Source organism: Coturnix japonica, chromosome 3 (genome assembly GCF_054131305.1).
Source record: "Coturnix japonica strain WE chromosome 3, WE-NBRP24, whole genome shotgun sequence".
NCBI classification, from domain to species: domain Eukaryota; kingdom Metazoa; phylum Chordata; class Aves; order Galliformes; family Phasianidae; genus Coturnix; species Coturnix japonica.
In genome coordinates this window covers 45,075,465-45,101,097 of record NC_140665.1, presented here as the reverse complement: position 1 = coordinate 45,101,097, position 25,633 = coordinate 45,075,465, and the positions used below count along the sequence as shown (strand labels likewise).

The window sequence follows — 25,633 nt, the reverse complement described above, 5'->3', positions numbered from 1 at the left end:
TACAATTTATCAGACCTCTAAATAGCCATTTATTTAGAAGGTATGCAACATCTTTTTCTTTAAGTAGTAACATATCAGCATATTAAATACTCTTTCAGGAATTCAACTTCTCAAAATATATATATTGATAGTTAGAACATGCAAAGTGAAACTTTACTTAATTTTAGAGTACTGTCAATGTAATGATATTTAAAAATAAATAAAAAAAATAATCAAAATATAATTCCAGAAGAAAGGTAAATGAAAATAAATTCATTATACAAATAAGTTACACGGTAATTTCAAATGAATGATTCTGGCCACCCAATGCTTCAGTAAGGAACATTGTTCGTTGTTCAAGGAATACTTCATAGTTATGATCTACTGACTAAAGCAGAAACTGAAAAGTTATTACAGAAGTTTTTTAAAAAAGATAATATATTAACAGTTTTCCTCTGGAAAAAAAAAAAAATCTTGGTCTTACAAGACCTGCCTGGAACTTTTTTCTATTTGTCCATTTTATCTATGTAGAATTGCTTTACCTTTCAGTATCAAATACAAATTTCTGCAATATTATTTTCATGTTCTAATTTATATTAATATGTTAGAAGGTCTTCAGATTTTCACACAACCCACAAAGGTTGCATTAATAATTAAAAAAAAAAGAAGTATATTTAATACTTTTAAAATCACTGTTAAGTTAGAAAACCAACAGAAAGCAAAACTTTCTTTACATTTGTATTTTTAGCTTTAATAGCACTTACTCTCAGCTAAAGATTGAGGAGAGCCTTGCACTTCTGTTGCTGCTTCTGAAGCGCGATGCGCTGACTTGTTTTTTTCCTTTTCTCCATCTTTATTTTTCTTCTTCCCTGTTTCTTTCTTCTCTGCTTTTCCTGTGAACCAAAATAAAGATGAAATAGATTTTCTCTTTCAGAGGATTCTGCAAGAAATACTTCTAACATCAACCAGAGAAGCAAGAGCCAAAACCTTGGACTACAGGAAAAAAACCCCTCAGATTACAGGAAAATACATCTCTAATTTTAAAAATTCCAAAAGTTTATCAGAGCATCAGAACACAGTTTGCAGCCTCAGAGATGGACATTACAGAGTTTTACTGCAGCATTTCCCTGATTCTTAGCTGTTTCAGTTACTGATACAATTTCTAAATCTTAGGCAGGACTAAATTTACAACACTTTCTGTGATTATACCATCAAAGCCTGTTGAATGGATGACAGTGCAACTTCGCAGCAAAACCTTGAGATAGTATTTGGGATTCGAAGCTAGCTAGGAAAGTAGCTTTCAATGGGAAGAAACAGAAATTTCAGAGTATGATTCAATTTTTCACTAATTATAAGTGAAATTACACCTATGCCTGACTTAAAAGTCAAAAACTTTTAAGATTAAAACTTTGAAGATTAGAAAACTCACCTCAAACATAAAAGCTACAGAATAATATACAGGCACAAATACATTTCTAAGCATAAGTATTTTCATTTAGAATTTCTTGAAGAAAAACAGTACCTAGTAGCATGAACAGAAAAGTTATTATAAATTAAAACGTAGACAAACATTAGCATGTGGACGTCAGTACACCCTATATGTAGTCACTCTTTCTGACATCCATCATGAGACATACACTTTCTGGATGGCCTGAATGATATTTGCCAAAACAACAAACCAACAGACTTGCACATGGCATAATAAATACGCATAAACTTGAAGACAGAGGTTATGTTAACTTTATTTATCCTTGACCTGTAAAGATAACACTACATACTACTACAGACCTTTGTCAGATTTCTCTGCTTTCTCAGGTTTATTTGGCTGTTTATTCACAGGTGGAATTTCATTTATTACCACTTCAGTCTCCTCAGGTTTTGTATTTTCCTGAGAGGTATTCTCATCTGTCCACTTAAATTCTGGCATAATTGATTTCAGAAGGTCCCAGACTTTGTCCAAGTATCCAAGCCTTAAAATAAAAATAAACATATGTATATCACTGATAATGATATTTGCAATAAGAATGTCTGATCTTCATTTAGACAACTGCCAAACAACTGGCAGTCCAACTCTTGGAAAAATTACTGAGTAAATAAAACACATTTGCCTGATTTTGTGTGGCAGCCAAGAGAAAAGAAAAAAAAAATACTAAAACAACACAACAATAAAATGGTCAACAAAATACCCAACACATTGTGAAGATACCAATCCATAAAGAAAGAGATGATGTTTGCAGAACCAAATAAATTAGGCATCTCTTCCTAGAGCTTTCTAGCACTTAAAAATTGTGGCAGGAAAATTTGAAGAGCATCTTGCAATTACACTGTATGATTACTTGAATATGGCTCTGTACATTAAAAAAAGTCTTCTTGAAGTACTTCCAGAAAACATTTTTCTAACTGTCTCAATACAAGCTGTTCTACACTTCTTCCACTGTTTCCATCATCCATAACAAGGTTTTGATAGGACATTGCAGTTTCTGCATTGCTTCACCACCAAAACACAATGAATAACTATGTAAACTGAATAAACCATAGATTAATTTAATGCAAGCTAACAGAAGTAAACTTTCTTTTTGCAACGAAACAACTCATTGTGCAACAAGCTAGATCCAATTTTATATCATATTACCAAAATTCTGTGGTATTCATATTTTCTTATTGCATATTTTGTTGTTTGCTTTAAGTGTCAGATTCATTAATATCATTCTTATTGTTTCTATTTTAAAATTAACTACATAAAGACACAAAAGTAAGGTTTTTTAAGATTTCTAAGTCCGTGGACTACAGACACACTACCGTAAAAACCTGAAAACATCAAAAACCTAAGCTTTAATCATACCCTATGCATGATGAAGAGATGACAAATATTTTTATAAATAAACAATTATACCAAAGAATAGATAAATCAACATTATTAATATTTCTATATACTCATTATAGTGTATCACGAAACAGCAAAAACAAAAAACAAACAAGTTTCTTTTTAAAAAGTCTATATGGTTAGAGCAGGTACTCCCACTTATTCATTCAATAAAAATACTGAGTGATATCAAGCTGGAAAATACAAGAATGCCATTATGCTAATGGACTTTAAACATAAGAAACAAGAAAAAAAATATTATGATAGGTTGGAAATGCTATTTCTGGAAATAAAAGTGTAATAAGTATTCCAATTTAAAATAAGAAAACATCACGTTGGCTGGATTACTTTCAAATTCATGTAAGTATGCTTGCAATAGTACAGTAATATATGAAGTTATTAGCATTACTGCCACACATTTTATAACTTTTTTATCTCATATACAGATACCTCTAACCCTGCTTTCACCACAGGGTGAAATATTAATCCAAAATAAATTCATATGAGAAAGAATAATAATCATAAATAACTTTACAAGCAACTGAATGACATGCAAATAAAAACATAATAAAATTGCACTTCTTGAAGGCAAGTTCTAGAATTAAAATCTTACACTCCCAAAAACTGACACTGAAGGACTTCTAGGACTCAGCTTAATTTTCATTATCCTTTATAGAACTATATAAGTAAAAAATATATAAATAGTTTAATATAAGAATTTACTGGAGAGGGATAACTTCTGGTATCCACCCAGTCAGTGCATGTAGAACTGTAAATTCCTCCAGCTCTCTTTTCTCATTTTCACGTAAACTGTAAGACAAAAGCAGACATTACACAGACCTATATTATAATCAATTCACAGTGAACTCAGTAGTCTACACTGAAAGATCATACACAAACAAAAAAGGGGACTGCTTAAAATCAAGTAATTAATGGCAATTTTCCAATCCACAGCTGACTGACCTACAGATTCCATTTGCTCTTATGCCTTTGCATCAAGACTGTTCTATTAGTGCTTCCTCCTGTACAATGGCATCATTTCAACACAGCTAGCAAGTACATATGAATACCCATACACAAAAAAAAATCTCGTTTTTCAGCTTTGGAGAAGTAGGTCTGAAATACCATCATACCCATAGGGAATACAAGCCTAGAACTTCCCTTCCCCCAAGCAACTGCTCTGACTCCCAGATTACTATACAACAGTTGGCTGCATTTCCAGTAAAAAACACCTAACACTCTCAATGCACAGTGTGGAGTACAAGAGGCTGGAGAGCAGTTCTACAGAAAGGGATCTGGGGGTCCTGGATGAAGGCAAGTTGAATATGAGTAAGCAGTGAGCCCTGGCAGCCAGAAGGGCCAACTGTACCCTGGGGTGCATCAGGCCCAGCACTGCCACTGAGATAAAAGGGGTTATCCTCTACTCTGTGCCGGGTGCCTTACCTCAAGCACTGGGCATAGGTTCATGTGCCACACATGAAAAGGGCATAAAGCTTTTAGAGAGGAGGGATATGAAGATTTTCAATTTAAAAGCCTTTCTCCTTTTAGGCCAAGCATGTCTTGAAAAATGTCTTGTTTTTCTAATAAATGCTAGCAAAACCTTCTGCAAGTATTTTTTTATATTACTGTACCATACATTTGTATCTATAATGCTTGCTATTGTTAAAATAAAAGCTGTTTGGTGTTCCACAGTTTCATCAGTGCACTTTGTCTTTTGAAAGAATATGTAACAATGAAAGATAAAAAATGTTCTTAACCAAAGGAAATACCCAGCAAATAACCAAAAATGCACACTATATAATTAAACTTCCATAAAACCTAGGAGTTCAATAAATCTAAAACATAAGGCATAAAAAGGTATAAGACCTGATCATCTGAACATGCTCTTAATAATAATGCACTAAAAATAAAATATTGTAATTTACACAATACTTCATGTTGAAAAACACCTCTCTGTTTCTTTCCTTCTGTACAGTTGTAATTGTACAAATGTAAACCAGAGGTTACATAGCAGAAAAGAAGATAAATGACAAATGCTCACCCAATGTTGAGGCTCGCTGTAAGAATAGATGCTCACCAATGTTGAGGCTCACTACAAAAATTCACACAGGAGCAATCTCCAGAAAGAGATCCTGCCTTGGTGGAAGTCAGCCCTTAAATTAGATCTGGGAGAGGCGAAGCCAAGCTCCACCCCTTCTGGTAGCACAGCTGAATTACCTTCACCTGCGCTCCTGCAGCTGACTCATTGCTTGCCTCAAGTGGTTAATCAGAGGTTCAGGCTGTGATCAACAGTTTCCCATACACCTTCAATATTTTATTTAAAAGTAGTAGTATTTGTAAGGGTAATTTTTAATCTAAAACCGTACAATTTTCAGAATTTTAAATTACACTGAAGTACTTCTAAACAACTTAATTTGTCTAAAGTATATTTTTCCTCTACTACTGCAATAAGCTTGAGTGCTTCCTTCTACTCCCTCTTCTTTTTATGTATTTTGTTTCCACTGTGAACCTATTTTCTTTCAAAGGTGAGCTGAAAAGTCAGAAAGCTCATTGGGATGCATTGCTGCTTCTCTTGAACTGCATGAAAGAGACTTTCCTTCCTTTCAAAACAAAATACCTTTTTTGCCTACCCCAGAGGGACAAATATTCTGTCTCTGTAGTCCTTCAACTTTTCCATCCCACCAAGCAGGACAACCATCAAGGACATTGCAGATTATCACCTTCAGTCCTCTTGGATCAGATTCCAATTATGTCATGTTTTTCCAAATTGGAAAGGCATTTTCTAGCAACTTCTTGTAATTCTAAAGTAACTAGTAACTGGTTGTATCAAAAGCATTGGTTTTTTTTAAATGATTTTTACTTATCATTTTACAAATAAGCAATAAACTGCCTATGTTACATCAGAAACACTACTTCATTAAAACACCTTGAATATTTCCATTTGGCAGAAAAAAACCACACATGAAGCATTTGGTGAATAATGACCAAGAACTAAAGCAGGTGGGGAGATTACTCCAGTTTTTTTTGTTGTTGTTTGTCTGTTCTGTGGTGGTTTCTTGTTTTAGTTTTCTCTGTGTAAAAACATAAACATGCATTTAAAATAGTGCCTTCTGTTCCCACAGAGAACCTTGCTTTACTGCTCTACTGTTTCCGCTTTCAGAACTGTATTTCTCATTATAGAACTTATAGCAAAATCTATTTCCCATATGTACTAATATTTTCTTTTTTTTTTTTTTCCAAATTTCATACAACTTCACGAAGAAAAAAACCAACACGAGAGTGAGTTAACTAAAACATACCTAGTATTTGCCACCTTAATGATAGCTTTAGACAGCAGCATTGGCCAAAGTTCAGTTTGACATGTTGTCGCTGGTAGTAACAAATTACCCTCTTCACTAAAAGGCATAGTATCATCCACAGTGATCTTTCTCCAGCAGCCCTATGATGGAAGGGAAAAAAAGGAAGAAAAAACCCTGAACTTGTAGTCCAGAAAAAGAACATGTATGTAAAAAAACCTCATTTGTTTTCTCACAAACTGAATTCTACTGCAATTTCATTCATATTACAGATTTTCATTTAATATCACAGAAACATAGAAATAGTCTCATAGCATTTTATTATGACTCAGACTTTCTGTTTTACAGAGCCTAGTGTAATTGCAGCTATTCTAATTGCATCTACTCTACATGATTTGCAAAAATAATGTTTCCTTATCAGTTAACCAGCGGTTCTATCAAGTATTAAGCTGTAAAAACAACAACAACAACAACAACCACAAGACACTGTTTAATGAATTTACATTAACATTCATTGAAACTTCTCCTCTTACAAATGTATTTTTAATAATTATAAATTTTTCTCCTTATCTATAAATTTATGCTACTAAATGCATAATATTTATAGATGGCTGAAAGTTAGTACTCACCATCCAGTACAATTTCACTACATATTTTCCATAGCTATTGTACAGAGGCATGTGTCCCTTAGCATTTTTATTGATGGGATAAATATGTTCCCATGGACTCCAAAACGGTGTGCACGTTTCAACAGATAAGGCCTTTTCATTATATATTTTCCATAGGGCATAAATCTCACTTATGATCCATCGCATCAGCTGAAAGCAAATAGAAATACATCAATAAAAAAATTCAACTCATATTTTGAATTAAATTAATTTACAGTACAATGTAAAAAAAACAGCTGCTGTTTTAAATGAAGAAGTGACACAAAACAATAAGCTATGGCTTACCGAAGACCACCTATTGTGAAAATCTTATCTAACAAAGAACTTCATTATAATGAGTATAGGCACACAACAAATACTGCTGTTTGCCTCTTGCCAAAGAACAATGAGAAGATATGTTTTCAAATTGTAACAATCTTCAAAATTACAAATTTAAGTTTTAGTGAATGTAATTACATCCTGTTTTATTTCTTTCTAGATACAGACTTATGAAATATGCTATAGCTTCAAAAGTATTACCAGGCTGGTAATACAATTGTTTATATGAATAAATAAGAATACCTTTTTACTACAACAAACTTGGACTAAACCAGTGATTCTGATTGACCACGAAGGTTAAAAAGAGATGAGAATAAATAAATATAGACAAAGAAATAAACAAGCAACAAACAAAAAAACCCCAAATATTTCTGTATTTCCACCTACCTCACTACAAAATAAATGTTCATTTGCTGAAAAAAGGTCACATGAGATCTCATTTTTGACCACCACAGGAGTCTAAGAGAAAGTAGATTAGTTAAAAGTCTATATTATCAGAAAATTAAAAAAGCTATATATCAGAAAAAAAAAATAATGACCAAAAAAAAAAAATCTGATATTTTGCAAGCTTTATTTTTACAAACTAAAGGCTGCTGATTTAAAAAGCAGTTAGCTGTCTTGTTGTTTCTGAAAACTTTCTTTAAATGCAGGTGTTCAGAGTTAAAATAAATAAGATTTAAAATTAGAAACATAAGCTTATAAATAGAGATTTCATCAGATTAGTCATAATATTAGCAGTTCTGCACTTATATAACTTTGTTTCATGCTCCAAGATTTTCCCGATCCTACAAGGTCATGCAAAGGTTCATTTAGATTGTTTGCTTGTTTTCTTAATTTCCTACCGAATGCTGAAAGTTTGTCTCCACTTCATACCGTATGGAGCAAAAGGGGAAAGAGCAGAAATCAAATCATTACTTTCAGAGCAGCCCTCACATATGTATTCAAACTTTTATTTGTATTACATAATTTTGATTACTAATACTCAGGTGTGCAGTCGATTTTCTTCTTGCAAGCATTTTAGAAATACTATATTAGGGTTGTAATTTACTGAATTAAATATCTCTGTGCCTCTCATCACTTATTGGTGATCACTGCTTGATTCTATGCTTACCACACTAAATAGCACTTAATAGCCTTCCATCACTTTAGATTCACATTAATGTTTAATAACTTACAATATTCCTCCTAACCATCACTATTTGATCCAAAACACATTGAACTAGGACAAACAAACCTAAGTTTTAATGAGAACTTAAATCAGATCACATCTTAAAGCCAACCTTTTCTACACAGTGGTCTAAAGATAGTTTTGAATCTATTTTTAATATAAAGACATGTTTCCATGGCTTCCTGTGCTCCTGCCCATATCTTTCAGATCCCTCTATTCAGCTTCTGTGTGTTGGCAGCACTTCTCTACCAATCTTTCAATCTTGTCAATTACCCCTTGTCTTCTTCCATTCCTCCATTAAAAATGAAACTTGGAGCTGCTTAGTGTCTAGTTAATAAGAAGTAAAACTGACAGGCTGAGAAAAGGAAAACTGACAACATTAAAAATGTTTAAGGGTGATCACAGTACTTAAAAACTTCATCATTTGACTGGAAGAAAAAATGCTTTAAACCTAAAGATTAGCAACTGCACTGGGAAACACTTCAGCCTTTGAAATGGGAGGCTGCTCGTTTTCTTTTTCATTTTAAAATGAAAGAAAAGACTTGCACAATTTTAAAATATTCTGTTTACCTTCCAGAAAAGTACTGTCAAAGTAGTAGACACATTCTGAACGCATACTGGTGAAATGCAATATTTAAGGTGGGAGATGAGAAAAAGTACTATGTTAATACTAAAGTTAATCCACAATTTCAGGGTAGGTGTTTACTTTACTGCTCAAGATGACCTAGCTGAAAGAAAGAAGGCTTGTTTTGTCATAACACTGATTTTTAAAAGTGAGAAAACAGGAACACAAAACAGGAAGGCATCTCTCTCATCAGGTGTTTTCATAATGAACATCAAGCAAAAAAAGCAGAGCAGAGATAGAGTACGCTACCATGTTGTGCACCAGGAAGTGCTGGTGCACTCAGACACTGTAAAGTATCATTTAAAACATTATGTATTACAGCAAACACTAAAGAAAGGGATTAAATTTTACATCCCTTTAGATACTGCGAACCCTGGGATGTGCATGCATGTTAACCATTGCACAGATTACCAGTTTCTGGGTAAACAGCAGTCACAATGGTCAGAATCACTACGCATGATCAAGTGGATACAAATCCTCCATCTTTTGAAATAATTTCCTCTGCTCTTGTGACATCAGCACTTTTTTTCCATTATTTCTGACCTCATTCTCTGAAAACTCTTGTGGTCGTTTCCATGAATGTACTTTCAAGGATGCTGGCAGTTCTATTTTTCCATCTGGATCATCAAAGGCATGCTATGTAAAACAGAGACACACACAAAACCAAAACAAACAAGGTAACTTCACAAAAAATTTATTATTTTGAGGTAGAATAATTTTGTTATTGTTTTCTACAAGATTTAAGTTATTCTTTGTTCACATGATAATTTGCTCTAAGGGAAAGAAAGTATAAAAGGGAACTAATATTATCTATAACAGGACTAAAACAATGTGAAGTCCAACCTGACAATTCAGCACAAAAACTGTTTACACCATTCAGAAAAATCTGTTACACTATCAAACTGTTCTATACTGAATGTTTCCCCTCTTTCCCACCATTGTGAAAAATCTCCCCCAAAACGTTTATGTTTTTTATTCAAGACACCAATCTGCCATGTTATGTCTAAGTATTTTTTCTAACTCGCTATTTCTAAAGTTTCTAAAGTTGGAATATGAAAGTAAATTTCTGAAGCAATTATTTATACACAAAAAAAAATTGAAATTGCCATAGAAACAAGGAAAGCTATAATTACACACACATGAATTAATTTATGAATTAACCATTGAAGAGAAGGCATCGTATACTTTTCAAATTTCCATTTCCAAAGTGAAACTTACCCTCCATGTAAACAGAAGGTGTCAGGATATATATGATACCTGTTTACCTAGAGGCACAATGGATGAGCATTTGCCTCTGATACTGCTCATACTGAGAAACTGATCAGTACACAGTAACTGCACTCTACTTGTGCCAGGAATATTAAATATTTTTAAGTATACTATACACTACTGTCAGCTTCATAGACCAAAGTATATAAATTGTGTCTTCTACAGACCAACTAATAAAAGAGGTTTCTAGGGTGGGAAAACAATGCTTTGAGTACTTACTGATCAAAGGAAGGCAACTGAAAATATGTCTCAAAGCCATTAAAAAAAAACAACACAGGCAACAAAAACCTAAATCAAAATCTCCCAAACTATTTTCTCATATTTATTTATCATTTGCTTCATTGAGTAAGGTCCTTCAACACACCAATTTGCCACACAATCTTTATAAAGTATATGAAGGAAGTAACCACACTTTTGAATCTTGTCTGATTTTCAGTTGGGTTTCAAAGTCATTCTAGAACAAAAAGGACTGAGGATTTTCTGCACCTGGTAAATGCTTCACTTATGCAAGATAACAGCGGATTCTCTACACTCCAGAACTTCATTAAGTATAATATATTCACAAACTGCAGAAGATCTCAAACTTTTTTCCTCACAAAAACTTCGCTAAGATAGGTACATTCAAGCTTTTGAATCCACAGAGACTGCATGGAAAGGATTGTCCCAGCACGTTACAACAGTTTGCCTTATTCCCACATCCTCAGTTTCAGCTGTGCTATGAAATAGATTTGGGGGGTTATAAGATTTTAAACCATTAATGTGAGAATAGAGTATAAACATGTTAACAGTTCCTTTAAGCTGCAGCAAATAAGAAATGTACAATATATTTGTTTATCCATTTAGTTTACTACGAAACTACTTAAATTTATTGAAAAGATACGTAGAAAATTAATACATTTATTTGCAAAAAATCAAGTTATGAGAAATAGTTATTAAGTGCAAAAACTGTCATGGTACAAAAAAAATATATGCCACACAACTTACAGAAATAGGACTTTTCCCAGCCTTGTCTTTCTCTTTTCCAGCTTTTCCAGCATCCCATTTTTCTGCACTGATGTCAGCTTCGTTCCATTCTGGCCAAATGGGAAATCTTGAAGCACCCACAATACAAATTTGTATACTGGAAAACAACCAGACATATGAACAAAATGAACAGTATAATGAAAGTACAGTACAAAGATTTCTAACATAACATTCACTTTTTACTATAATGTAATAAAAAACATAGTAGTTGCGGTAACTTTTTGTCACTAAGATAAGGAAGATTATAAAACTGCCAGATGATTTTAGAGGTTGTAAAGCAACTAAAATATTTCAAATGAGGAATCCTGCCTTAAGTTAATGGGATAGCTGAAGCACAAATTAAGAATCCTGTTGACTGGTTTCTTCCTTCTTCCTTTTCTGCTGCTTCAATCCACAGATCTCCTTTCTTTCCAGCACAACTTCTACCTTCCATTACTCAATTCATCTCAACACCTAACAAAACATTCCCTTTTTTTTTCCCCCCCCTCTCCTGTTGTTTGTGGTGGGTTTATTAGTTGTTTTATTGGCTTACACACTTTAACCAACCAAAAGGAACTTGCTATGGATAAGTTACTGGGGAATAGGATTCCATTTCCAGGCTTCTGTGAGCTTCTAGATCAGACGGTTTCAAGTGAGTTTCATACTTATGGTTTCTTGTACTACCAGCACATTTACTATGCAACTTATGGGATTCACAGATTGAGCAAGAAATGATTCACAGTGCTGTCACTCACCACCAGCAGGATAAAGCCCAGCCAGTTCCTGGGCAGCCCCACTGACCAACTCCATCTGGTTTTACTGTTGATCACGATGCCTTATGGTACAAGACATCCCTTTGGCCAGGTTGGGTCAGCTGGTTCAGTGCACTGTTAGCTCCTTGTGCACATCCAACCCCCTAACCAGCATGGCAGTGGGAGAAGCAGAAATGACCTTGACTTGGTATTTAGTTAAAAATAGCATTTTTACTCCTGCTTCTTCTCCCTAGGCTTATATCACCTTAGAACACCTGACAAAAGTAATTTTCTGAGTCAGGAAAATAACTGATGCTCTCCATAGGTTTTTTTAGAATATATTAGTGTAACATTCTTTCTTCTTCTTACTTTCCTCATATGTTTTCCTTCTATACGTATACAGAAGGGTACTCAGATACACACTGATGCAATAAATAACTTCACAAGAACAATCATAAGCCAAGCAATGTCACCCAAATTGAACCAAAGATCATGATGCATGTAGATTGCTCTGAAAGTAACGCCTCCTACATATTTCTATGAAAACTACAGATACAAAGAGATGTAATAACTCTATTGGGTAGAGCAAACTCTCACCTACAAAACATTTTTTCAACACTGTCACCACCATTAGGAATGCATTTTTTTCTAACAATGAACAAGAGCCTGCATGCCATTCTTATCAAAATGTGCACCAGCAGAGGTGACCCACTGTTGCCACTGCTGAAACGCACCACCAACCACCTCACTGTGCTCACATCCACTGTTTGGTCTCCAGAAACCTTCAGCAAGCTTCAATGAACATCAGTGGGTGCCATTACTTCCACATGGAGGAATTCAGTGATGCACTTTTCCTTCATCAGCACTTCCATGTCAGACATCATTATGTCAGACTGTCCCTCTGCTGCCAGCTGTTGCACAGCAGCAAAATGTAATAGAATATTGTTGGGAAGGTTCAACTTCTACTGCCATGCAGCCAACATCTCCCTCCAACATTGTGGGTCAATATAAAAAAAATAGACAGCAATACTTTTGGAGTAGCCCTCGTATCTTACCCACTAACATTCCTATGCCTAGGAAAAGTAAGCAAGTGCATGGTGGTATGTTTTGTTTGCTGTTTCAGATGGATAAAATTCAGTGGACAGAGACATTTCTACTCATTGGTCCTGAAATGCAAAGTCAAGCCCACAACAGATTTACATTCCTTCTAAGTTGTCTGAGAGAACAAGCACCTTGCCACGTGCACACGGCAACAGCCACGTTGGTTAGACAAAATAAAATGAATCCCTCCAAAAGGCTCTGTACAGCCATTTAAAACAAAAGAATTCTGATCATCTTAGGACTGATTGCAGTCATTTTTAGCTTAGACGCTTTCTGAACTAGTTATAGGTGCCATGCAATCAACAATCTTTGGTAGATTTAATTTTCATAGACTCATTCCATGCAATTTTTTAGCACCTATTCCATTTACATTAACCAGCTGTAGTATTCCAGTGCAACACTAAAAGCAGCTTCAAGTTCAACCATCACATAGTTATCCACAGGACACTTCTTCCCATTCCTAAGCTTCCATTAATCTAGTGGACCCTCCCCCAACATACACAGACAAAAAAAAAAAAAAAAGAAAAAAAAAAAGAATTATCTGTTCAGACTATATTCTCTGAACCACTGCTGCAATTTAAATCTTATGGAAATTTACCTGAGAAACACATACTGGCAATGGATCAAACTGCAGAAATATGCTTTTGCTGACTTTTTATCCTAGGCCTTTCAGGAACTCATGTAGCTGTGGAACAATGTTTTGTGTTCTTACTGTCTCAGCCTGTAACCTTAATAACAAATATGAGGTAATCCCAGGCTTTGGTGAAATAACCCACTGCACAACATCAGTGCAGCTACCTGCTACTTAAAGCAGCCAGGCACATATCTAAACAAAAATCATATTTTCCAGCTAATGTGGGCTTCAGCTGGTCCCAACAGGTGCTGAAGAACCCATCAGCAGTTAATAGAGCATTTGGCTATTTCTCTATGTAATGAAATTTCTAATGCCACTCTGAGCTTTGTCTGCATGCTGGGAAATTGTGCCTGCACTCCAACCATCCCTAACCTATTCCCCTATCTCGGCACTGACCATTTATTCCTCACTTTGTCTCTGATAACCCAAACCCTAATTCAGATTTTCCTTTGTTCTGGCAAATGCTGATGACTCAGGTTTAATTCAGAAAATTGGACTCAATGGCATAGAGTTTCATCAAATTCATTTACAAAGAATTTTTAGCTCATTATCATTGTTACAAGCCAGAATCTTCAGTCCTGACAAAGGCATCAATTCCAGTGATTTGCTAGAGTTGTTGAAATCTGGGAAAGATCAGATTCTCAGTAGCCTCTAATGGTGCAATTAAGAAAATCTTTAACGACAGCTGTTCTTTTCAGCTCTTCAGCCTGTCATCTCTGAATCTTCCCAGGTCTTGAAGAGAACTGTTACCTAATTAGAAGGCAGTAATGAAGGGAGACCCAACGGTACATCCTGAAGATAGGCTTATGTGAAGTCTGGCTTAGTGAGTTATAAAGGAAACTTCATATCTTCTTCCTATGCTTCCAAGCCTCCCTTCCAGCACCAAAACACAACGTGACAACAATATGAATTGATTTTCCACAGTACTTACTGTGCTGACTACTGCAGGCATTTATGGGGGGGAAAAAAATAAATAAGAAATCTGATCTCACTAGAAATCCAGTAATTTTAAGATTATCAAAACTTTTTGTCCAGATATTTGTACACATTACTCTCAAAGGGTTTCTACACTAATTTATCTGTAAGAATTATTATTGTCACACTGTAGTTCCTTGCAGTAACCAATGACAGTTCTCAGCAATTTAAAAAACACTATTAGCCTTTTTTCTTTTTCATGCTGCTGACAGTTCTGTTCAATATTTCAGTCATTCGTAGATACGTGAAAATAAACTCAATTTGCTACTAAGAAGACAATATTTCAGAAAAAACAAAATACTTTTGACATTTTTATCCCTGCAACTGCAAGATGTGCTCAGAAATAAAACAAAAATCCTAAGGGAAGACCTACCTCACAAAGAATAGCAAACTTATATGAACTTATGGGACAACATTCTCCCAGGCAATGTGCAGTCTTCTGTTTTTTGTCTGATATTTGGATAGCAACATTACTAAAGTTCTCATAGACTCATGTAAAATTTGCGTGCTAGAAGGTGTATGGAACTGTGCTGAGCAAGCTTGGTAACAGAATCCACATGAACAGATGTTAAGGAAATAGCTATTAAGTAAATGCCATATGTCCAACTGCCCCAGCTCCAATCCCATAGCACGTGCATAATAATATTTACTTTTAACCCTCCCAGTCCACTAAAAAGACTTGGTAAGCTGCCATTAATAAAACATTCACAATCATTACTACAATTAGCATACTGCTAGCAGAAAATCATTATCTATGGGAACAGATCAATCCCTTCCTCATGGAGATTGCAATCAAATTGATGATTAAGTCACAGGGTTACATAGAACAGTTGTATTATCCCTGTGTTCAGCAACTTTCATCAAATATAAATAATAAGAACAGCACTAAATCATTGCATCTCAGGGTGGACTGCTGCAGAATCAGCTCAGTACTCCAGTGACTTTTATTATCTTTTTTACAACAGTGAAACAGATCTACAGAACATCTATACTGTAACACAGATATTCTTTACCACACACAATCTACTTCCAAATGAAGATCTATTGTAGATCTGTCAACCTGTCTTCTATCAGTAGCGTTCCAGTAAGTCTGGCATTTCACACACACAAATCCTGGGGCAAAGGGGAAAGCATTCTAGAAGCAATGTGAATACTGAAGAATGAAATGTTGCTTCCATTTTGCACAAATCACAGTCTATAGTACTAAGTTTCAACCAATCTGCTGATCCAAATAAAAAGGTCTCTGTCAACACACTGCAGTTCAAAATGCACATCTGCCTAGCTGCTGAATATCTCTATAGGAATTTTGTGGCTTACAGCAGTGCTCTGCAAACTAGGGTGTGCAAACCATGTAGGAAGCATCAGAACTTCAATATTGCATGTATGTAACTTGCAAATACATAAATATGCTATTTTGAGGGAAGTGTACTCAAAATTCTTTGCAAATAGTGATGCGCAACCAAAAAAGTTTGGAGACCATTAGCTTACAGCATGACTACAGGAAAGAAAGAGATTCAAGTATTTTGGCCATTTCAAATGCACTAAGGATGCAACAATATCTTCTTGTTGATGTGCTTGGGGTACAAACTCCCATCCATCTGGGAAACAAGGGAACTTATTACAAAAACAAGAAAGGCTATTCAAGGCATCTTAAGCATTCTGAGGTAAACTTTAAGCCCTGCTGCATTCAACTCCCAACTTTTAACAGCTTTTATTGATTTTAACAAAACCAGGGCTTCACTCACCTCTTTGAGCACAAAGATGTTTTCAACAGTGTGAAGACAGTATACAGTCTGTAATCAACTCAAAATGCATTTACAGCTTACAGAGAATACAAAGCAATACTATTGAAAGTAAAGTAGGCCTAGACAACAGGTTCAATTTTCAAATGTTTTATAGTAGTAGACTGTGATTTCACGAGTAAACGGGGCTACTTTTCTTGTAAAATGTTTAAGACAAAAAGTTTAGGCCAAAGGTTAAGGCAACTTCTTACTAGCTTTTCTTGGCTTATTACAACAGATCCTGAAGAATTTTTTTCCCCAACATCACAAACAAGATTTATTTTGTAGTTAACTGCACGTGGCTAGACACACATCGCCCTAAAACTATGTTTTATCATCCATCTATCCATCAGGCCTGACTGATATTTCAGGATGATAAAAACTGAGCAGGGATAGGTTAGTCAGGAAAGCAGTATTAGAACTGCTATGACAACCAGAGTTCTACTGCCAAAACTTGCTCTATCTGGAAAGGGCACAAAGCAGAATAAATAAACGCAATAAAGCATTCTACAGTTTAAATGGAAATTACAGGCTCGATGAAAAAAAGAAAAAAAACCCTTAAAACAAACTACATATTCTGCATTGTGAAGGTTCTACATTACAATCAAGTGATCATAACTTCTTCCATAGTCTACTTATTCATCACTGAACTACTACTAGGACATATCCAAGCTACTCCTCCTTGTGTAAAACAGCCCCAGTGAAAAACGTCCATACTCCTGTGCTAACACTAAATTAACACTACAGTGTAGTAGGCATTAGTTCCATTACAATTACCTGATAATTTCATAGTGAGATGAAGCATATCTATTGCCTATTAGGTCCAACAAGAGAATTCAAAAAACTTGTGAGCATTTCTCCTACTCACACTTCAAAAGTGTTTCTATAAAACTTAACACCATTCAACCCAACTGTAATCAGATATTCTCTAGTCTCAACCTGGCACAGGAAAAAGGATTCTGTAATCTAATTGTTGTCTTATTTAATAAAGCCTTAGCAGCGGTGCCACAAACACCTTTAGTCTGATTCCTGGCAGCACTGTGCATGAACACAAAGTTTTGGCTGAGAAACTTCCAAAAAACATAGAAATATGATCATGGATCAAAAGTGAAAGTAGTGAAAGAAATGTTATGCTTTCCACTTATTCAGTGAAACTGATGTGCTGCATCATTAGCCATTTTGCCCTGAAAAGTTCAGCTTAGCTCCTCTGGTCAGTGAAAATGAAGGTCAAGTGTTTTCCAAATTATTTTCCAGATTCAAGTTCTCAAGTTTTTTAAACCCCAACAACTCTGCCATTGAAAACTCTCTTCTGTCTACTTGCTACCTTAACTCTAATACTTTGTACCCACAAACTGAACACAACTGAAGTCCAATGACCTTCAAGGTCACTTCCAGTCCAAATCGTTCTGTGATGGTACAATTCACAGTATGAGCTGTGACCAACATTCTATCCTTCACATGCAGAACAACGTATCTCAGTGTGAGCGCCTGCACATCATGTGCACTCCGTGGTCACAGTCCTATGGCCCCCCTCAAGGTCCAAGATGTACATCTTGACACGCAAAATCTTTTCATCGGGGTTACGTGACGCAAAAAGTACCATAGGAAGAAGAAAGTACAAATTCCACAAGAAGCGCTGGGCACAAACTGGAACACAAGAGATTCCATCTGACAACCAGGCAGCACTGAAGTTCTGTGCGGATGCCATGGTACCCAGAGACGCTGTGAGGTTTCATTCCTGGCAGTCTCCAACCCCCACCTGAACGTGGCCCTGGGCACCCTGCTCTGAGTGTCCCTGCTTGAGCAGGGGTTGGACCAGACAGATCCTGAGGTCCCTGCCAAACTCGGCCCCTTTGCAGCTCTGTTGTAAACCTGAACGCCCAGCTTAGAGAGTGAAGGCAAACAAACAAAAACAAAGTAACCTCTACCTTGTCTATAGAACCTACTTTGACTAAGCACCCACTTGAGCAAGCAAACTTTCTTCGCACCGGCTCTTTGCACGCCCAGGATCGCAAACAACGCGCCTCCTCCATAACCGCACCCCCCCCCCTCCGCGCGGACCGGGGCAGAACATGGGGACGCGCAGGCGGCAGCTCCCCATTCCCTGCTGTGCCGTTACCGCCCGCCGAGACCCCGCGCTCCTCCTGGGGTTCTTACTCTCTGGTGGGGGCCCCCAGGATCCCGGAGTTACTGCGACTGCCGATCTCCTTCCTCTTGCTGCTCTTAGAAGCCATCCCAGAAGCGTTCGTCGCGTTGCCGGGCGACCTGACGCGCCGCAGGTAGCGGCTCAAGCTCCGCCCCGCTGTCCATGGCCCCTTGGGCCAGCTCACGCCAGGCATGTTGCCTCTTCTCGACACAGTCAGAACGGGTCGGGACAGATGATGGCGCCGGCAGCAGGTAGCTGTTGCCTCAACCAGCGCTCACGCAGCCCCTCGCGGCCCCATCGCGCACGGGGCGCGCAGGGCACAGAGGGTCACGCGGCTCCTTTACGCGGCCGGAAGGCTGCAGCCGAAAAAAGAAAGTGTCATCGGTATTTACAGTTGTTGATTGTAAACGTGGTAACCTAAACTCCTGTATCAAGTACCCTGTAGAAAAAAATCAAACTTAGATAGTGATTGAATACTTTTCTCCTGAATCTATCCAAAGACAATAATCGGGGAGGAAAAATAAATCTGAAGACAGAACCATTAAGTTTGGAAATGACTAAGAATCATCTAATCCTACTATCAACCCACCCCCACAACATCCCTTAGTGCAACATTGCCCCTTTTCTTGAATACCTTCAAGGAACTATAACTCCAGCACCTGCCTGAGCAGCCCATTCCAATGATTTATCACTCTTATGGAAAAAGAGATTCTTTCTAGTATTCAACCTGAACCTCCCCTGGTGCAGCCTGAGCCCATTCCCTCTCATCCTATCACAGGAAAAGAGGCTAAGCCCCATTTTGCACCAGTAGCCTTTCAAGCAGTTGTAGAGAATAAGGTCTCCCCTGAGCCTCCCTCTTCTTCTTCTACCCCTTGTCTCAGCCACTCCTCATAACAGCTGTGCTGCAGAGCCTTCACAGTCTATTACCCAGGCCTAAATGACTTTCTTCGAGTGAGGGGTGCACAGCTGAACACAGTACTCGAGGTGCAGCCTCAGCATTGTCACATGAAAAAAAAAAAAGTGCATTTTGTTATGAATATTATAGGCACATGAATAAGTTTTTGTTGAACAAATAAAGAGCAAGAGTAACCAGCACCTGCTTCAAATAGAGGCATTTTTGTTCCACTATGTACTAGCACACAAAAAGCACAAAGACAAGAAACCAATCAACAATAAGGAGTTCTGCACTTTGTAGGGGTGTCAGAGATGGAATGTACAAGCATTTACCCTTCTCACATCAAAACGATAGAAAACATAAGCTCCTGACAGAAAACCTATGATTCCCAAAGTGAATAGAGTTTCAAAGTCAGCTGCTTTTGGATTCAGCAGATACTGACCTCATTTAACTAAAGTGACTCGTTCAGATGCAGTCCAGAGATCACATTATTCCTAAAACCTCCTTTCTAAATAACTCAGCCTTATTGCCATTCTCCAGTCTGTACCACACTGTGAAAAATACTCCATAGAACAGATCATATCTTTTCATTTAGTCTTATTCAAGTGAAGTTTTTCTGAAATATGAAAACTAATGAAAATGTGTCAAATCATGAAGGACATAAGTATCAAAAGGCAAGGCAAAATATATAATGATACTACATCTACAGGCTTTAAACAAGTATCAGATCTTGATTTATATCAAGATGACAGAAAGCCAAATGTTTTGAAACTTAAAAGTAGAAAGTCCTTCAGCATCTTTACATTTCCTTTAGCATTATGTCCAGTGGCATTCATTTTAAACAAGGTACCTTGAGACACTTCTCACTTGAGAATCAAGTAAACATCTCTGGCTTATTTATTTTCAGTCTGAGCAGCTGGTCTCCAGTCAATTCTACTATCAAACACTGATCAAGACACACAAATGAATGCTGTCAGACACAGAGGTAGGCTCCAGTTCACAACTTCAGTACCAGCACAAGGCTGTCACCCTCCCCATAGGTTTCAGAGGTATCTGGGACATTTCTCTTCAGAAAATTTGGTTCCTGATCCCAGACTGCAGGGGACTAGCAAGATTTGCATCAACTGAGCAAATACAGAGAAGATGTTAGGCAAGAGGCAGGTTTACAGATGGAAAAAGAAATAAATTTATGATTATAAAAGAGCAGCACAGTTGTCTATCAGAAATCCATAGCAAGAACTGAATAGATCCTAAGATAACATATACTTACCATAGCCATGGATGGGTCACATCGTGACCACCATTCTTCTAAGATGCCATTCAGACGCTGTTTTGCTGTTGTCAGCATTATTCTCTATTGTTCCTTAAAACATTACACAGTCAATTGCTCTTGTCACTTCAGCTTTAGTCATGAGTATTTCATACTTTTCTGTAGCTACAAATACTAGTTGTAGAGAACAGGTAAACAACAACCATTAACAGGAACACAGTCAAAGCTTCCCAGGGGTTTTGGAGTGCAGGTTCAACTCTCCCCTGATTTTACAGAAGGCATAAGGATTCCAGAACAAGACAGGACACATTTTCTTTCTTGAGAACGTTTGGAAGTGTGGCAGAGAGCAAATCTTATTAGTTTGCTGAAATAAAGATTGTCAGATTTTTCCCTTCCAGTGACAAGATGATACCATGCAAGTCAGAAGATCCACTTACAAATACAACATCTGCTTGGTAGGTTTTGTTTGGTTTTTTAAATGAAGGTAGTCAGCCACTATCATTAGCCTTCCAATAGGACTACGGACTCACAAAACTGAATGTAGTCATGACTAACTTCATTGGAGCTGATGTTGCTTTGCACAATCTCCTGAGGTCCCTTCCAAACACAGTTACTCTGCAGCTCAGTGAAGTTTTACAGGAATAAGTTGAAGTCAGACATGCAAGGATGGATAAGATACACTGAACCTTTAGGTATAAGAATGCCACAAAGTTAAATAGGATATGAAAGGGAGGTACAAGGATTATTTACTTATTGAGGAGGGGGGAGTTTTTGAAGGGTTTAGATTTTGGGTCTTTTTTTTTTTGTGTGTGTGTGTGTGTGTGTGTGTCAGTTCTGAAATTATTAAAAACAAAAACACACACACGAAACAAAAATAGGAAGTTTTAGGCTCCTGCTGAATTAATGAAGACAATTGCAACTAGCAGCCAAGTAGAGAAATAGTAAAAGTGCACAACCTTCCACCCACTGCCACTTAAAGCTACCTAATAATAATGTGTATCACTTGATCTTTTGGGGGAATATTTTTATATTAATCCCAGCTGTGCTCCAATTTGATGTGGTAGAAGGATTTTGATGAACCATAGCTGCCAGTTCCACCCATCCTTTCACTGGATTTTTTGCTACAGTACCTTTTGATAGCAGTCATGATACAGTCTCATTTTTCATGCTGTAGCTCATTTTGGGGAAGACAATTCCAAAATAAGGAGTAAAATATTCAGCAGTAGTCCAAGCCCCACAGGTGCATCAGGCCCAGCATCACCACTGAGCAAGGGAAGGGGACTATCCCACTCTGTTCTGTACAGCACTGAGAGCAGGTTTAAGAAGGACATAAAACTATTAGAGAATGTCCAAAGGAGAGCTATGGAAGTGATGACAGGTCTGCAGGGCAAGCTGTGCGAGAGGCAGCTGAGGTCCCCAGGTTTATTCAGCCCCAGAGCACAGGTGACTGGAGTCTGCATGGCAACCTACAACATGAGGGGAATGGAGGGGCACCACTGAGCTCTGTTCTCTGCTGGTAGCAACAAGGCCCGAGGGAACAGCATAGAGCTGTGCCAGGGAAGGGGCAGCTGGGGCTGAGGAAAATGTCTGCATCAGAGGGTGGTTGGATACTATCATTGAGCAGTGGGAACAACCTCAGTCTGTTGGAGTTCAAAAAGCAGTACGAAAATGCTCTCAAACATAGGGTCTATTCCAGGTCTCTTCCAACTCGGCATATCCTACGATTCTAAATATATCAGTACTATTTAATCTTGCTGGACTTCTAAGGGTATGTTAACTTTGATTCTCTATCCACTTCAGAATTAAGGGAACAGAATTCAGATAACCAGAGAAGGAAAACTGAATTAGATTAGACAACTATGCACTACCATATCTTTGTTCTGTAAATTTACACTTGGTGATTCATTACAGGAATGTCCACATCAAAATAAAAAGCTTCCTGGTTTTTATACTGTATGAAAATCCCTATCTGAACCTTGAAGTTGAGAGCAACTGTGGTGCTCCAGCTACCAGGAGCATTAAGTAGGGACATGCAGAGGAACTACTATTATCTTCCTAAAAATTTCTATATATTAAAACTAAATGCTATTAGGAATTGTGATCACACTTTGAGGGATGGATAGATAGTTGTGGTTTTAGAGTAAGAATGCACAATATTATCGCAGTATTAACTAGTGAGCTGTAGAGACTAAACAGTCTCACAGAGCATGATTTTATTTTAGTATTTTGCTATTTAAAGTTAAGAGGGTAACTTTGCAGCAGATTTATAAACTTAAATCTTGTTTGTTCTAATTAAAGGCAAGCTGCAAATCATTGCAAATCCTTTTTAATGGTGATTAACTTCAGTGCAGTTTTAAACAATTGGTTTAGTGCAGTTGCAGTTCTGCATAAGGGCTAGAAGTAAAGAGTTGCACTAGAAAAAAATGCAGAATTGCTAGACAAATTTCAAAACAAATATGACTAATATTTTTCAAGAAAAGACAGGAACAAGGCCATAGATATAGCTGTAAACTCTAAAACCTGCTTTTCACCCTACAAAGTTAAACAAATTACCTTTTTAAGTTAAAATAGTACTGCAACACACTTTACATTCTGCAAGTAGAAGTGGCATGAATATTATGAAGATTGTGCTGTCACACGCATGATAAGACAGGTGTCATCATAACTATTTAAGCTATAGTAATCTCATCAAGTTGTGCTCAAAAACAATAACCTAAGGAAAATAACTGCTCCCCTCCTTAAGTAAGTAAATATTAGAAGGCAATGATCCAGGGTACCCTAAGGAAAAGCAGAGTTGAACAAAGCAATTCTTTACATTCTTCTTTAAGTTCTAAGCCAAGTAGTCTGCCATACGAACATCTACATAGAAGCATTAGCACTTAAATTGGACAGATGCTATACAGAGCCAAGGGACTAGAAATAATCTCTGTGCACAGTACAAGTAACCTGTTGTTTTATTGTACTGAAGAAATACTAAGTATGAAATTATGTTTGAGGCATAGTAGTTTAATACAGAATGCATCTTGATGAGGCAGACATTTTGCTACATTGTATGTGGGTAGCACTGTCAAAAAACAAAATCATTGTAACAGAAGAGGCTTGGACACAATATGAACACTGGAAACTTAACATGGCTCAACTATGATAATTGGGTAAACTTCAGTGTGATAGTTTACAAGACACTTGAAAAGCAGATTGAAAACCAGAAGTTGAAAAGCAAACCTACCTGAATGCAAGGGGTTGAAAGTCCATTTTTCAGGATTGATATGACATATTACTATAAAATACACCAGTAAATGACAGAAGCTTAGAAAGAGAATTAGCCAAATGCTCATGCTGCCTTTAAATATTAAGGAACTAAAAGATTTTTAAAAAGTCAATTATTAGCATAAATCCAAGATTCAGAAGGATCGTTGTAATACACAACTTAAAGAAAATAGGGAAAGAAGTTATTTTGAAGTTTGTGTTTTATCAAAAGGCTGAATACTTAGGTTTCCAAGGGTGATTAAAAAAATAGATCAATACCCTTAATATTAAAACAGCACATGACATGGAGCCCCTACCTCTTATTCTCAAATTAAAATCACAAGGCCACGATGTTACAAAGGGGACAAAGCTAGGAGTCCTATGTATTCTAATTCCATCTAGACTTCAAGCCAAATAATAAGATGCAAAAGCACCACACTCAGCTTTTATATCTTCATTAAAAAAAAAAAAAAAAAGATATTTAGTAAGTACTGAGATGTTGGTACTCTATTTGTAGATCTTCCAAGGCTATCTAAAGACCATCCCCTCCCTAATAAAGCTTTCCTTGAGGTAGTTAGAGCAGGAATTTGGAGATATTTGTTAAAGCAAAAATGGAAGCAAAGAACCAATCTTACAGAGCTTTCAAATGATGATGTGCAGTACAGGCACAATCCCTTCCAAATCTTCACTAGATAGACCTGAATCTAGCACATTCCTTACTCTGACTAGAGTTTTGCTGCAGAACAAACAGCTCTGAAGTGACCTTTCACATGCTGCCAAGTGAATGATGTATTTCAATACAGAATCATTATTTATATCACTGGCACTTTCCTAATACATTTTTCACTCCTGTGAAGTATGCTGTCATCTCATTTTCTTACATTTTTCCAGTAACTTATTATACAAAGGATGAAGGCGTATGCACATTTAGAGAACTGTTTCCATAGCAAATAAAGAGTATCATAAAGGAGGAAAGAAGCAGTCAGTTCTCCATTTTAGTATCAAACCCATTAATTTATTGAAGCTAGAGGAAAGGGAGCAATAATTTAAAAGCAAAATACTCCAACATTCAACACCATATCACTTTAAATATTTCTATTTCCCCCATCACCATTTATCAAACAGCCTATAAGAACTATTTCCTAATAATAAATCACTACATACAAGCAAGGATTTATATAATTTGAGAGAACCGAATGCTACCAAGACTCAACAACTAACTGACCTAACCATAATTTTAAACAAAAAAACTTCAGAGCTGGAATTAACTTATTTTCCTTCCACTGCATTTAAGTTGCACCTAGACAATTACATATAGAATGATCACCAATTTCTCCTGTTTTCATAATTAACCTTTTTAAATGAATAAGAGGATACTTTGCATAACCCGCACATACCGCACAACTACAGTGCAGAACAACTTTATGCTATCTGCATCCTTTATTAAATAAGATGGAATCAAGCCAAGTAAGACATTTTTAAGACATTTAACTTGAAGCACTGACTCAGATTTTTACTGAAGTTCTTATCTCAAATCATTCTTTCAATACAGGGACTAAGAAACCAAGTAATTTATTTTATGATTGATATATTATAATTAGCAAAATATAATAAAAAGTAGCAGAGGACCTCCGCCTATACAAAA

At 36.6% G+C, this 25,633-nt stretch overlaps 1 protein-coding gene across 8 annotated transcripts in view; it reads right to left on the bottom strand.

Annotated features, from left to right (window-relative positions):
• The window catches only part of ADGB (androglobin), a 63,519-nt gene extending 44,587 nt beyond the window's left edge, over window positions 1-18,932 (bottom strand). For 7 of the 8 annotated variants that reach the window (XM_015858174.3, XM_015858176.3, XM_015858175.3 and 4 more), the window contains exons 1-9: window positions 18,589-18,932; window positions 11,171-11,306; window positions 9,461-9,553; window positions 7,512-7,583; window positions 6,768-6,956; window positions 6,142-6,281; window positions 3,566-3,652; window positions 1,768-1,949; window positions 744-872 (exon numbers count right to left, since the gene is read on the bottom strand). In XM_015858174.3, coding sequence (XP_015713660.2) covers window positions 744-872; window positions 1,768-1,949; window positions 3,566-3,652; window positions 6,142-6,281; window positions 6,768-6,956; window positions 7,512-7,583; window positions 9,461-9,553; window positions 11,171-11,306; window positions 18,589-18,770 — 1,210 coding nt within the window. In that variant the 5' untranslated portion in view covers window positions 18,771-18,932. The remainder of the gene's footprint in view (window positions 1-743; window positions 873-1,767; window positions 1,950-3,565; window positions 3,653-6,141; window positions 6,282-6,767; window positions 6,957-7,511; window positions 7,584-9,460; window positions 9,554-11,170; window positions 11,307-18,588) is intronic. The other variant, XM_085541461.1, reaches the window with a different exon arrangement.
• Window positions 18,933-25,633: the final 6,701 nt, after the last annotated feature.